General features: G+C 33.1%; 1 protein-coding gene across 1 annotated transcript; it reads right to left on the bottom strand.

The window, feature by feature from the left end:
* Nucleotides 1–3,414: 3,414 nt before the first annotated feature.
* Nucleotides 3,415–14,637, bottom strand: LOC134697744 (GTPase IMAP family member 9-like). The gene is made up of 4 exons (XM_063560029.1): nucleotides 14,563–14,637; nucleotides 9,207–9,372; nucleotides 7,118–7,947; nucleotides 3,415–3,513 (listed from the first exon to the last, which is right to left on the bottom strand). Exons 1-4 carry the CDS (start codon nucleotides 14,614–14,616, stop codon nucleotides 3,415–3,417), a joined length of 1,149 nt encoding a protein of 382 aa, XP_063416099.1. The 5' UTR covers nucleotides 14,617–14,637.
* Between the last annotated feature and the right edge of the window lie 1,150 nt (nucleotides 14,638–15,787).

The following is a 15,787-nucleotide window of genomic DNA, read 5'->3' as shown; positions in this document are numbered from 1 at the left end:
TGATGATTGAGTCATATATAGAAAGCATTTAAACAGTTAACTTTCCCTAAAAACTGTATCGATTATAATATTTGAGTTACTTATCTATGTTGCTATTGCTTGACCGAGTACCAGAATGTCCTACCGCAGAGAATGTAACCTGCGAAAAATATTAATTCCGGAGTCAAAAGTCAGTTACTGTAGTATGGAAATGGACCATTGTTCAACCATTTGGGATTAAAACCAAAAAACATAAATTTCACAAAATGAAGAACAGAGATGAGCAGCCCGTTTCACAAGCTTCCGTTTCCTCAACACCAGCCCCGAACAGTAACGGTCTGTTACTGACTTGGTGACAGAACTAAACTGGCACCATCCCCAAGGGTGACTGAGGTATAGAAATATGGTCACTTGGTCTTCTCCCGACCGGCAGTAAAACGCTTGCCGAAGTGGGGCGTCCGTTTGGCTGTGCGGGATGTATCAAGTTCGCAGTCACGTCCGGTCAGAAGGGGGACGTTAAATCCGATGCCTCGTCTTAAGTGAGTGCCACGCTCTTTGCACGTTAAGAGCCCTTGCAACAACTCTTTAAGGGGTCCGTAGGTGGCATGTTGCAAGGCAAAATTTCGGTTCCTAGCCAATATATCCTCATTTTCCGGTGGCAGTCCAAATTTCTCCGACCATCATCCCAGATGGCCTCTATTGTATCAACCTACCTATTGTATTTATTGTGAACTTGTTTTCGTCCTGAATATGCATGAAATATTTGCCACTGGACGTTAAGCAACCAACAATCAATCAATCAATAAACTGGCACCCATTCAAAATGAAATGACTAAAGGTACAGACCAATTTTCTTTAACAAAATTATTTTTGTAATGTGTGCAGTCTCTAAAAAAATCTTGTAAAACCAAATACAGAACAAGAAATAACAATTCAACTTCATTAATAAAAAAAAACCGAACAGCAATTACAAACAGTAATTTAACATTATATGAAAGTTTCATTATTATATGTTATTCTATTTGGCTAACAGCAATCTCGCGCCATTCTTCATTTCAAAATGAATTGTAACATACATGATAACACACGTTTTCACTCTAAAATGCACAGGTCAATTAAAGAAAAACTTGATTGTAATCGTGTTTTCATGATCATAGCGAAAAAAATGTAATTATAAGTATTGAATGCTTCTTTAAGTAATTTCATATGGTTGTAAAACCGTTGACCGTAGGCACATTTTTAGAAAATGTACTTAAATGAATTTACAAAAAGAAGCATTCATTTGCTAAATAAACAGCAGTATACAAAACACAATATAAAACATTAAAGACTCAGCAACACAACCCTAAAAAAAATTCTGGGGTAATATAAGGTATTCCGGAAGGGTAAGCAGATTCTGCTCTTAATTTTGAACCCGTAGTGCACATGTAAGAATAAATCAGTTGATAAGTCCATACTATTAGGTATGTGTCATATTTTTAATATAATTATGTGATACCATCTGTGATTCTAGGTGGTGTAAGCAATATCCGCTTGTGTGCAAAAACATGCAGAGACAATTTAAGATAGGAGTCGTATATTTTTATATACATGTAGATAGTTTTGTATTTACTTGTTTTTTAATATATTTTTTTAATGTTTTATATAAGCGGTGTAAATGTGTTTCTAATTAGTAAATAATCGTCTCTCATAAATAATACATGACAAAATCCGTATCACATGCCGTATCCCCCTCGACCAATATCATCCCTCGGGTCTAATTTAAAGGCCCTCGGGCTGATATTGATGTCTCGGGACGATACGACGGGCGCACAACGTTTGCGCGCATTTAGGGATTAAAATATTTTACGTTTGCGCGCAGCTTTTGATTACATTTGCGCGCATTTATTTTACAGGTAATCTCACGTAAAAGTAAAAATAAAAATTATATTAAGTTATAAATAACTATTTTTTTTGTATTTTCATATTAATCAATTATTAATTTTAAAAATAATTTGTTTATCAGTCAAATTATATACTGTTCATATTGAATTATAAAAGCAAGTAAAAACTCCGTTATAGTTTAAGGTCAAGTTACAATATATGAATGGGCTATGTCTTAATTTTTCTTAAAATTTTGCATACATTTATTGAAATGTGTTTGAAAATCGAAAAAAATCTGCGGTTTTATCTCTTTTTCCCCTGCCTTATGAAACTTATACTAAAGGAAGGGGTACTGATACCTGTAAAATAATTGAACAAATTAATAGATAAATAAGCATTATTTTATTACCTGTATTTTCCCTAGAAAATTACTGATTGAATACTTTCAAAATATGTGCCTTATGATAACATTAAGAATGGAAAGGGGGAATGTTTCATAGAGACAACATATTAAGACTAACGGAAGGGGTACTGATACTTATAAATAATTGAACAAATTAATAGATAAATAAGAATTATTACCTGTATTTTACCTGAGTTTACCTGCCAAAAAAATGCGCGCAAATGTAATGGAAAGCTGCGCGCAAACGTAATGATTTTTGCGCGCAAATGTAATGGTAATGCGCGCAAACGTAATGCACCGGATACGACATATGATACGGATTTTGACATGTATTATTCTCTATGTATTGTACTATAATAGTCAATGAAGCCAAGCCATAACTTCCAGAAGAAGAAAAAATCTTTCAACATAGTTTTTACTTCAAAGTTGAATTTTAGGTCAGAGTTTAAAAATGAATTTGAGGACGACTAATTCAATTGCAGAATAAGTTTCATCCTACAGTTTACACTGGACAGATATTTCATATTCAAAGAGCTAAAAGGAATTTTAGAGTACATGCATTTTTCATTTCTTTTATAAGTATCTTATAACTTTTTATTTGCTTGTTTGATTCTTTTAAGATAGTGCTTTGTAATCTATGATTTATGTATTTTTGTATTTTATATATGTTTTAATGTGAAGCGCTTAGAGTAATTTTTGTTATTATATAATGCGCTCTATAAATATTGTATTTATTATATTATAAAAGGGCATGAAATGCCTATACGAAAAGGAAAGCATTAAACATATTAAGGAAAATGAACTAAATAATTATATGTGTTTACTGTCATAAGTGTAAATTCCTGACATGAAATTTTGACAAAAAATTGTTTTACATGTATGTGTAGAGAAACACTTGTTATCACGAATCTGTAAATGATATAAAGAACAGTTAAACAACTAAATGATTCAATATTTATTTGAAGCTTAAAATTTACAATTTAATGCTTCAATTCATACCTCTAAATGACCCCCAAAACTTGTCAATCGTTTGTTATACGTTTAAATTTCGGGAATAAATCAGTTTGTTAAGGTATGAAATTTCTTTACAGATGCTTGTTAATTTTTTTTATTGTTTTGTCTAAGTAGAATTGATCACAATAAATCGTCGGAAGAAACACCAACTGCTATTATAGTTCTTCTTTAGTGATCTCTGAATTCATGTCTTTTAGTATGTGTGTAATACTTGGTGGTTGATTAAGAATCTCTTCATCAACAAGACTCTCCGGCTACAAAATAATAAAAAAATAATCAATCATTTTCAAAAATCACAATATCGTTTCAGAATAGTTTATATAATATCAGAATATTGCATGGGATTTTTCATATCGCATTTATTATCAGCCCTAGGTACAATATACTGATATTGAACGAGGGCTGGTAATTCATGCGATATGAAAAATGACATGTTATTATCTTTTTATCATATGCTTCAACAAATGGAGAAAAATAACAAATTACTATAAAAATCCTTCTAAATGGTTCTCGATTAAACAAAGAAATAAACATAATGAACACTGTTTGGAAAAGTCATCATTTTAAAGTAAAGTTTCTAAAATATGTTGGATTTTTTTTTTAAATGCGTTATTTTATCATTATTTTGTTTGTTTGGGTTTTTTTTGTTTTTTTTTTATTGAATTTTACACAAAATACTTTCCTGTATCCAAATAATTGTTTTGTACCCTTCTTTGTAATCAGTATTGTTTTTCACTGAAAATACAATTGATGTACATACTTTCCGGAATTTGCCGAGTATCACCGGAATGCCATGCGATAACGTTACGGAAAGGCATTAGATAATATTCGAAGCATGTGATAAACTTTTCATATCAGCCCGCTAAGCACCAGTAAGAAAAAATGGAATTTACGTTAATTTTATTAGATATTATCATATATTTAGTACAAAATACAGATATTTTGTATATCTAATAAAGGTTTTTTTTCCAATCTGTATCACCTACCCTGTATCGCATACCCCGTATCGCATATCTAAACCCGTATCGCATACCCCGTATCGCATGGTAAAACCTGTATCGCATGGTAAAAACCGTATCGCATACATTTTTTTTTTTTTACATCAAGTCAGTTTTTTAGGGTTTTTTTTGCTTAAGAAAAAATTTCCAAAAACTAGGGCAATTTTTTGAATGACGTCATTGTTTGGTATGTAACGTCACGAACGTCAAGTTTTTTATATTGTATGTGACGTCACGAACATCAACTTTTTACAACATATTTTTTGGCACACTAAATGCAACTATAAAATATACAAAACACTCAAATACAATTATAAACAAAATATTTCAAAACAACAGATTGTAAGGTAACCCAGGTGCTTCGTATAAATAATTGAGCAGTTATTTTAAGGCTTTGAAACAAGAAAAAAGCAGAACTGAAGGTAACCCAGTGCTATGGATCAGAAAACAGTTCATATAATATAAAACTCTTCTGTTGAAATATATGATAAAGCGTATAATACATGGCAAAATCCGTATCACATGCCGTATCACCCTCGACCAATATCATCCCTCGGGCTTAAAGGCCCTCAGGCTGATATTGATGTCTCGGGATGATACGACATATGATACGGATTTTGCCATGTATTATTCTCTATTTATCATACAGTGAAAATCAATTGTTATTTGCCATTATTTTGCGTGGGACGTTTGTGCTTTTTCATAGGATATTTACGCTTTTTTTTGTACACTTGCGATTCAAAACATAGGACATTTGCGCTTTTTACATAGGACATTTGCGCTTTTTACATAGGACATTTGCGCTTTTGCAATGGTTTTATGACTTATCTCTTTTCTTTTATGCGGGGTTGGGACTTGCATGTAAGACCTGGCAGATTAAAGTCCTATTTTACGTTATGGTTAAAAAATTGAAAAATAATCATTTTTTGTGTAACGTTCTGTCTGACAACTTGAAGTAAATGTCAAAATTACAGCGTTGCATGAACGTAGTATTGAACGGAACGGATATGATTGCGGGCATCCAAATAAGTTTGAAATTGTTCCTTTTGTAAAATATTTTACCAAAAATCGTCTTGAAATTTAATAAAATGAACAAATTTAAATCAAATACAACTACATGTAGAAAATCCTCGTCGTTTGAACAGCTCACATCAAATTTTACAGCGTTTTTAAGCGTTCAATGTTTTTACTGCCAGGATATCTCTTTTTTTAACATTCCAATCTGGATGAGCGAAATTTCAAGTATTCCTTCGAAAAAAGGGACTTTATCTTAGGTAGTCATTACAATATAAAAACGAAATTATGTGTATGAATTTGATTATGTTAAAGGCAACTTTAAGCGCTCTGTCCTCTATCGTGACAACCTGTTATTAACTGAGAAAGCCAAAGTACCTGTGTCCTATAGCCATTCTCCCCAATGTCAATTTCCCCACATGTGATAGGAAAAAACAGGATCAGGCCAACGTTTCCCCCTTGTAGCACGAGAAGCTATAATCCCCCTTGTAGTATAACGTCTAAGTTGGACATTTTTATCAAAACAAATAATAGTAAGTAGATAAAGAAAGATGTGGTATGAGTGCCAATGAGACAACTCTCCATCTAAGTAACAATTTTTAAAAGTAAACCATTATAGGTAAAAGTACGGCATTCATCACGGAGCCATGTCTTCTTCTTTTGGTTAAAATAAATGAATAAAAGAAGTATTATATTTATCCTAAGAGGATTAACCCATAAGTAAAAAGTAATCTTCCTGAGACCGACTGGTGAAAAAACAGACGGACTATCGGACTCATTAAATGGTTGGTAAAAAAAAGATAGACTAGTGGACATGTAGACACACTTGTGTAAACCTAAATTAGACAAAACAGTTGTCAGCATATAAATTTTATTCTAACACTTGGATATAAATTTCAGACTTATATACATAGTGTAATATATACTGTGAGGGAAAGATTGGCATGGGGGAAGAGTGACTATATGTATACGTATTGTCAAATTACCGCGGGGGAAGAATGGCTATGATATAAAATTTCCCCTGGGGAAAAATTGGATCATGCAAGTTTTCTCCCGGCATTGGGTAGAATGACTATATAACACCTGCAGTAAGCCACCGACATACATTTGTTGTACATGCGCAATGTGTGAATCAAGATCAGAGTTGAACGCTACTTAGCTCAATCGGGGTTTGCACTAAAAATAAATTATTCATATTATTAAGTTATTACTTGAAAATTTAAGAACAATCAAACTTAAACTTCATAAAAGTCATCCTTCTAAATGAAATTAAAAATCTCCAAAATAAAATTGTCTGACCATAATAACTCGGCTTTTTATATAGTAATATATAAAGTATATATATATTATAATGCTTGCGTGGTGTTCTAAACTAGATTTTAGGAATTTTAAAAGGTTTTTCGTTAATCTAAAATAGCTTGAAGGTAAGATTGTTATCCCATTCGGATTTGGTGTGTCCGGCCATTGGGGTGATCTTACACTGACGCACCGCGTTTTCATTGGATGACTATAATTACGGAAATTTACACATGCATGGGCTGGGCCGTTATATTTGAATTCTATCCTGATCGTTAGCCTGCAGTCCATGTGTTTGACAATCAATGTTTGGCGGCCATGAATTATTTCTTAAATGACACATGTATACCATTTAAAAAAAAATAATGGACAAATGCGGTCATGTGTGTGGCTGTTTTATTTTGGTGGTCTGTATACCAGCTGTAACATCCATTATTATGTACAGTGTGTAGATCTCTTACTATGTGCTTAGTATATATTTATCGAGATATTTATCACGGTGTTGTTTACAAAGTCAAAGAAGCAAGTCATATTCGAATTAGGTACTTACTTCAGGAGTCTGGTTTCTTCCTTGTATTATCTTGGATTCATCTAGTTCTTTCGTTTGTAGGTCCGAAACTTCTTTGATTAACTGGCACTGCATAAAATGAAAAGTGTTCTCACATTCTAAATCAAAGTTTTCGTGAAACTCTTTGTTATTTTCTGAAAAGCCTCTACTTAATTTTTCCTCACATTCTTCATCTTGTCGTTGTATATCTATTTCGGCATCTTCAAAATTGTTTTCAACATCGTACGATAGGTTTGATTTTTCAGATGTCAAGCTTTCAATTTGTTCTATTAATTTCACGACTTGTGGGTCTCTTTCCCCTATCTCCAAAGTATTATTGAAGGCTATGATACGACCTCCACACAAGTTCATGAGGTCCTTAAGTTTTGTTGGTGAACTTTCGAGGAATTTGTCTAAAGTTGTACTTTGATTTGCAAGGACGTCGCCAAATGTGAATACTATAATTATATGATCCAGCATTTCTTCCCCAAAATAAGAGAGATATGTTGTAAGGGCAGTATTATCTTCCATTGTGTACCTAGCTGTCAAACGCAAAACAAACAAAAATGCATGAGGACCTGGTGCACGTACATTAAGGCATTTTTTAATTTCATTTTCTAACATTCGGGGATTACTTTCAGTGTCGAAAATTCCAGGAGTATCTACAACCAAAACATTTCTTCCATGAACTTGTGCTTGTTTGATCACACACCCTTTAGATACTGCAAAAGGTCCTAATGAAGTTTCAAAATAATTTTTCCCAATTATTGTGTTTGCTGTTGCACTCTTTCCAACGCCTGTTTTTCCTATTAAAATAATGCGTATTTCGTTTCCTACAAATAAAACAATGAGTGTTATACAAATATAAAAACAATTATTTTATAGGGACGAATAATATATTTTTTTACCATATATTTCCTCTGAAGCTATTTATTTCTTCTCGTATTAAAGTTTGTTAAATCCATGGCGGCGTGTTGTCACAGAGCTACACTGTCATTCCAGATGTAACTGTCGCTGTTATGTTATAAAAATGTCTGAACAAATATCATTTGTTTTCCGGAAATATCAAATATCAGTCAAAACATGCTTTAATTATTCTTGGATTATAATTGCGGGAGATATCTTTTTGCGCCAAAATGAACTCATTTGTGCGACAACTTATTGGCGCCAATGAAACTTCTGCACCACTTCATTTTAAAAACTATAGGTATCATTTGCGCCAACGAAATAATCATTTGATTGTGCGAATCTTGTGATTTCTTTTTACTATATTTATATATACTTAAAGCACATTCGTATTTTAATGTATGTCATGGCCTGAACCTTTGTATGGATATCTAAAAACACAAAAATTGACGGATGCGAAGCAAAGTATTGTTTGTTGTAATGAAACTGGAAAGATTGCGGTCCGTTTTTTGTTTTTCAAGAATTTGATGGAATTTCAGCCTTTACCAAAGGAGGAAACAACGCATTATCCTCTATTTAAGTTAATAACACGTACTCAGTCAAGTCTTCTACCTTCTATAAAGAATTATGAATGACCCTAAAACATTTTTTCTTGAATTTTAATACAAATACATTGCACTACATTACAATAGATGGATGATATAAGTTTAAAATGTACACATAAATTTACATGGCGCCTTTGATTCCATTTATAACTATAAGTACAGAAGTTGTACATTTCCGCTAGGTAAAAGTTGCTAGTGGCGTCACGCGCATCCACTGAATTCTAAAGCAAAATCAACAAAGAAAGTGTGGTGCATTAAAATGTAAAACTGAAATTCAAAAAGTTTATACAAACATGCTACGAACAAAATATGTGTTTAGACGTGGAACACCGTATCGTAAAAGTAGTTAAGATTAAACTTATGACGTTTGCGTTAACTTTTAGATTTAAATAAATAATGCTTCATCTTTTCTTTCCTTTTTCTTTTATTTCAAAGCTTCTCTAAGACTTAGTTAAAAACTTCCTGCTCTTTAAACAAATTCCACATTTTGGACTATCTATTTGAGTGTCAGGTTTTGCATTTATATTAATAATAAATTCGTTTTAGTTGTGCAGCTAGATTTTTTGTTAATTTCAAGTTACCATGATATTCTCTGCTTATCTCTCTTTGCTCTGTAGGAGTTTCAACATCATACTTCCACAGCGCTACTTGTGCTGTTGTAACGTCCACAGTTGCTGATTCAGAAAGTCCCGGTTCAATTCCATCTGTTGTTAATGCTGAAGATTGATTATCACCAGACCTATGTTCCTTCAAAAAGATCAAAACGCATTTAAAAATCAACATTAGTCTATAAATTACTAAATCAAACGACTAATATATAGTTGTAAGTTATATCGAAAGTTGCTTTATATCTTTGCAGTAAGGGCACCACAACATTGTATCGGAAAAGAAAATATGGAACGTCACAGCTGTCTTATATGGAACTCTGATATTACTTTATGTTTTTTTATTGTTACTTAAATGATATTTTGAAACTTACTTGATGTGTATGTGACTTAGCGTAATGTAGTTGTTTCGTTACATGATGTGGTTGTGTTATATCGCAGTGATGATTTGTCTATTTTTTATATGGTTTTAACATTACCTAATGATGTTTCAAAATTTGACCATGAAACACTACTTGATGTGTTTGTTTCATTCTTTGGTGTGGTATTGTCATTATTTGATGTGGTCCTGTCATTCTTTGATGTGGTTATCCCATTACTTGATGAGGTAAAACCACGTGACCAATTCGTAAAATCCTGTTCTATTTTTAGATAAATTTCCATGTTTTATGTGCCTTAAATGATCTAATTAGTATTCGAATTAAAGTTCGGGTTACTGTTTGAGTTAAACTTTGAGTTATTCTTCGAATCAAGTCATGCTTAGAATTAAAGTTCTGGTTAGCATTGAGTTTCTCGTTAGATTTCGAGTTTGAGTCACATTAAGAATCATATTCAAAACAGTGTGGTCCTGGCCATTGATTGACGACCTGAATTAAATATTATCCCATTGACTGAAACAGATTAGGTGAACGTTTGTCGGTAACAGTCACTGCTCACTATGAACTTGTTAAAGACACTGAATCTGTGGGGGTCAGCAAAGGTTCTCAACACCTAAATAAAGCAATTCGAAAAACGAATCCGGAATAATACGATGTTATTCCTGAATAATTTTTCGAATTATTTTATTATTAAAGGCGTTAAGAACCTTTGGTTACCCCACAGTTTAAATTCTATAATAGTAAGAAGTGAGCAATGGTCGTTACAGACAAACGTTTACCCAATCTGTTCCAGTCAATGGGATAATTTAGGTCGTCAATCAATGGCCAGGACCACACTGTTTTGAATATGATTCTAAAGGCAGAGTTCTAGTTACAACTTTGAATTTGAGTCACTTCTTGTGGAAGAGTATGAGTAAGATTCGAATTTAAGTCTCAATTAGATTAATTAAGATTTTGAGCTGAAATTCGAGCTATTTTATATGTCTTTTTGAGTTCGTGATTACATTTTCTATCGCGGAACAAAGACTTTTGCTCGGGCTTGCGAAAAGAGGACTCCGGGATATGCGTACTAAATAAACAATATTGCCGTATACAAAACGCAACTCAAGATTTGAAATAAATTAAGATGTGGAGTGATTGCCAATGAGACAACTATCCACCAGAGTTTAAATACAGTGGGTGTAAGGAAACCGTATACATGTACATCCTTCAACACTCCGTATAGTCAGCTACAAAAGGCCACCATGCACTATGTGAAAAAAATAATCAAACGAAAATTAACGGTCTTTTTTACAAAAAAAATATGACACATATGTAAAAAACGACAATATTTGAACTTCATGCTCCTGACTTAGGGCAGGTACATAAAGAAAATGCACGTGGCGGAGTTTGACAAATATGTGAGCGAACATCGGACTTTAACATTAGTGTAATACACATGTAGCACACCACGAGAAAAAAATGTAAACTAGACAAAGTGCTCCACTCATTTAACCGCTTATACCCCAAAAAGGACAAAGTTCAATTTTCTCCCAAAAGAGGAAAAAATAACAAAAAGAAAAAACCCTAGCCACATGCACACTTCCAATACATGTACAAACAGCTAGCAGAGTATTGAATTCCTAGCATTCAAACTGTAGGAGAAGTTATCTAAAAACGCCCTACTTTCTCCCAAAATAGCACATATTAATAAAAATTAAACCCTGAACACATGCAGCACACCTTCAATAAATGTACAAACAAACAATAGAGAGATAAAATCCTAGGATCCAAACTGTTGGAGGAGTTGTGCGAAATAACTATAATTATACCAATAATGGGACGGAAAGATGGACGGACGGACATAGGCTAAACAATATGCCCCTAACTTTCAGTTGCGGTAAAGTTTCGGTTCCTTAAAAACAGTTTCAATTGGCTGACTCAATAGATCGGTATGACTTGGTAATTTAGATCTCTGGATTCCCAGAAAGGTAAGGATATTCTGCTCAACGTGTGGCACCCGTTGTGTTATTCTCAGAATCACAAACCGATTGATTTGGTTTAATTTGGAAGTTCACATTCGAGTAAAAGATGAAGGTTATTATGTTTTGTTTATTTTCTTTGGTTACATCTAACATCAGACTCGGACTTCTATTGAACTGAATTTTAATGTGCGTATTGTTATGCGTTTACTTTTCTGCATTGGCTAGAGGTATAGGGGGGGGGGGTTAAGATCTCACAAACATGTTTAACCCCGCTGCGTTTTTGCCCCTGTCCCAATTGCAAGTCAGGCGCCTCTGGCCTTTGTTAGTCTTGTATTATTTTAACTTTTAGTCTCTCGTGTACAATTTGGAGTTTAGTATGGTGTTCATTGTCACAGACCTAGTATATGTTTGTTTAGGGGCCAGCTGAAGGACACCTCCGGGTGCGGGAATTTCTCGTTGCATTGAAGACCTGTTGTCGACATTCTGCTGTTGTCTGTTCTATGGTCGGTTTGTTGTCTCTATGGCACATCCCCCATTTCCATTCTCAATTTTATCATGGTTACGACAACTGAAACATGTTCGTCGCCACATGTGAAACAGATATTCCAAAACAAATATTTTTCAATTATTGCGAGGTAGATCAGAAGAATTCAATTGATGTTAAAAAAGTAAAAGATTGATAGTCGTATATATGTTCAAATGAGCATTAACGCTAAATAAAATCGGAGAAATCTTATTTTATAGTGTTGATGCTTTATCGCTTAGTCCCAGCCCCTCTTCCCCGATTTTCCTGTGACTTAAGTGTGAGTTGATTTGAAATGTCTCATATGTTAACAAAAAAGTATTAGTCTTTTAATTTGTGACGAGCCTGCGATATCAATACAGCGGCAGTGAGACACAACACGTCGTCGAAAACGGCGTCATTTCGGGACCTTTCATAGTTACATGTAACTATTGGGTATGGGTTTTGCTCATTGTTGAAAACCATACAGTTTTGTTTTAGTTAAATAAAACTGAAATAAACTGTTTTGACATGATAACTCTACAGAAAAACATTTTTTTAATTTGTTTTGACCGATGAATGTACAGCCGATCAACATTACACTTTTACACTGGAAGCAGCAATATCAGGCGAGACACAGCATTCCATGGACTATTTTACAAATTTATTTTACATGTTTTTAGTACTGCTTCTATAACAGGACCAAGTAATTTGGGGATATCCAAATTATGTCCTAAATACTGTAAACATTTTAGGATTTTTTTTTATTGTCTTCCGTTCCCCTTGTTCATACCAAAGAACTCTGAACAACCACTCGGGCTTTAATTTGAACTCTAACTTTGGCCATACCCATCCAAAGCACTTTTAACAAACATATTGAAATCTGTTAAAAAATAGATTTTTTTCACACAGTGCATGATGGCCTTTTGTAGCTTACTAAACGGAGTATTAAAGGCTGTACGGTTTCCTATATATGATTTCTTACACTCACTGCATTTAAACTCTGGTGGATAGTTGTCTCATTGGCAATCACACTACATGTAACTTTATTTCAAATCCTATGTTGCGTTTTGTATACGGCAATATTGTTTACGCATATCCCGGAGTCCTCTTTTCGAATACCCGAGCAAAAGCCCTTGTTCCGAGATAGAAAATGTAATAAATGACGAACTCAAAAAGACATATAAAATAGCTCGAATTTCAACTCGAAATCTTAATTAACCTAATTAAGACTTAAATTCGAATCGTACTCAAACCCTATCTCAAGAAGTGACTCAAAATTCAAAGTTGTAACTAGAACTCTGCCTTTAAATGTGACTCAAACTCAAAGTCTACCTTAAATTCTAAGCATGACTTGAATTCGAAAACTAACTCAAAGTTTAACTCGAACAGTAACCCGAACATGAATTAGGACGCTAATTAGATCATTCAAGGCACATACAACATGGAAATTTATCTAAAAATAGAACAGGTTTTTCCGAATTAGTCAGGTGGTTTTACCTCATCAGGTAATGCTGAAGATACACACATCAAAGAATGACAGGACACACACAAAAGAATGACAATACCACACCAAAGAATGAAACAAACACAACAATTAAGTAGTGTAACATGGTCAATTTTTGAAACATCATTACGTAATGTTAAAACCATATAAAGAATAATTATAGACAAATCATCACTACGATATAACACAACTACATCATGTAACGAAACAACTACATGTATGACGTTAAGTCACATACACATCAGGTAAAGTTAAAACCACATTAACTAATGACACAACCATATTAAATAATGGTGAAACCACATCGAGTAATGACAAAACCATTTTGAGTAATGACAAAACTACAATGTATATCAAGTCAATACGAAACCATATCGTGTAATATCGAAACATCATTAAGTAATGACGATTTCATATTGAGTTATATCAAAACATCATTACGTAATGTCAAAACCATATAAAGTAAAGACAAAACAATATAAAGAAATATCAGAGTTCACCATAAGACATCTGTGGCGTTCCATAAGAAAGCGTGTCTGTTAAACTTGTATAGTCACGTAAAACAGCTTGAAAAAATATCAGAATTTTATTAGAATATAACTTTTAAAATTACCGAACTTTATAACAGTGCTAAATTTGTAACTACATTTGTACTATGAGATGTCACCAAAATTTTTTCAAAGTTTGCGAAACTACCTATTTTTCAATTTTCCTTGGTGTTCAAAAGTTTTGTAACACTTTTTTGCACTGAAAAGGTACAACCATATCCAAGAGTTCATTGACAAATATATAGAGAGCGACGATGTTTACATCATTTCTTCGTTTAACGCCAATATGATTTCAAAGAAAAAAGGGCTCACGAAATTGGAAATGAAATGTTTTTATTCTTTGCACGTATGTCTTACAATATTTTCTAAAAGTAATATTGCGTCCAGTGCTTCCAACTTAAAATACATATCATTGTATGAAACAAAAAAAATACCTCATTATTGGAACTTTTAGTAACATCCTGGTTATGGTCATCTGTGCTTGCCATTTCATTATTTTTCAATTGCAACTGCCTGAAAAAGTATATAATGTGACTATGATTTCTTTCTTTCTTTAATTTACTTTGCAATATTGTTTTTTTTGTGTGTTTTTTTTTTTTAGATATATGCAATAAATGTAAATACTTAAAAATATCAATGCTGAATGGTATTCAATATATAATCAGTTGCAGACCGATATTCTCCATTTGGTAAACCGATAGCTGTAACACTTAAGACAACTTTAACCCCAAATGAAACGAAAACCGGATGCGTTGATCAAGTATGAGTATCCAGCTGCTGTACATTTACCATGTACCATACAAGTTCACACTCAGGGCACAATCGTTCAAATAATATAGCTGACAACTATAAGTGTGCAAGACCGTGTTACATCATTTGTTTTTCCTATCAGAAGGTTAAGAATTCTCTTCCTTGTTAAGTATCTAAGGATGTCATCCCTCTACGCGAATATTCCATATTCAGATATTGAAATTTGGGATTTGCAAAAAATATTTGTCCACCTTCCAAATGTCTTGTTAAAAGACTTACGCTACTACTTGAGAACAATGTATTCACTTTAGTACAGATGTCAAAATTCAATATACAACTTCAATCTTACTGTACTTTATGGAAACTGAAAGTAAATGCAGATAAAAGTAAAATCATGATATTTTCTAAAGGAACACTTCCAAGAAACCTACTTTTCAATTTGAAGGGAACAGAATTAGAAATAGTGAATAGTATTAATTATCTAGGAATAGACTTAGCTAGAAGTGGGAATTTTAAGAAAGCGAAACAGTCCATAGCTAATAAAGCTACGAAGGCTTTCTACGAGGTTCTAAAATTAGGCAGAAACCACGGGCTTTCAATCAAAACACAACTAGAATTATTCGATAAGATGATAAAGCCTATTTTATTATATGGGTGCGAAGTATGGGGTTTTAGCAATAATGAAATAATCGAAAAAGTCAACCTAAAATTTTGCAAATTGCTTTTACATTTAAAATCTTCTACACCATCGTATATGATATATGGCGAACTTGGAAGATATCCTCTAGAAATTGACATAAAAAATAGAATGATATCATTCTGGGGTAAAATTCTTTCTGGAAAGGAGTCAAAATTGTCAAAAGTTGTCTATAACTTATGTTTTCAATTGTCATTTGTAAATGGAGATAA

Source organism: Mytilus trossulus, chromosome 14 (genome assembly GCF_036588685.1).
Source record: "Mytilus trossulus isolate FHL-02 chromosome 14, PNRI_Mtr1.1.1.hap1, whole genome shotgun sequence".
NCBI lineage: Eukaryota > Metazoa > Mollusca > Bivalvia > Mytilida > Mytilidae > Mytilus > Mytilus trossulus.
Note: the sequence above shows the minus strand (reverse complement) of the source record. Positions and strands in the feature narration are given on the sequence as shown.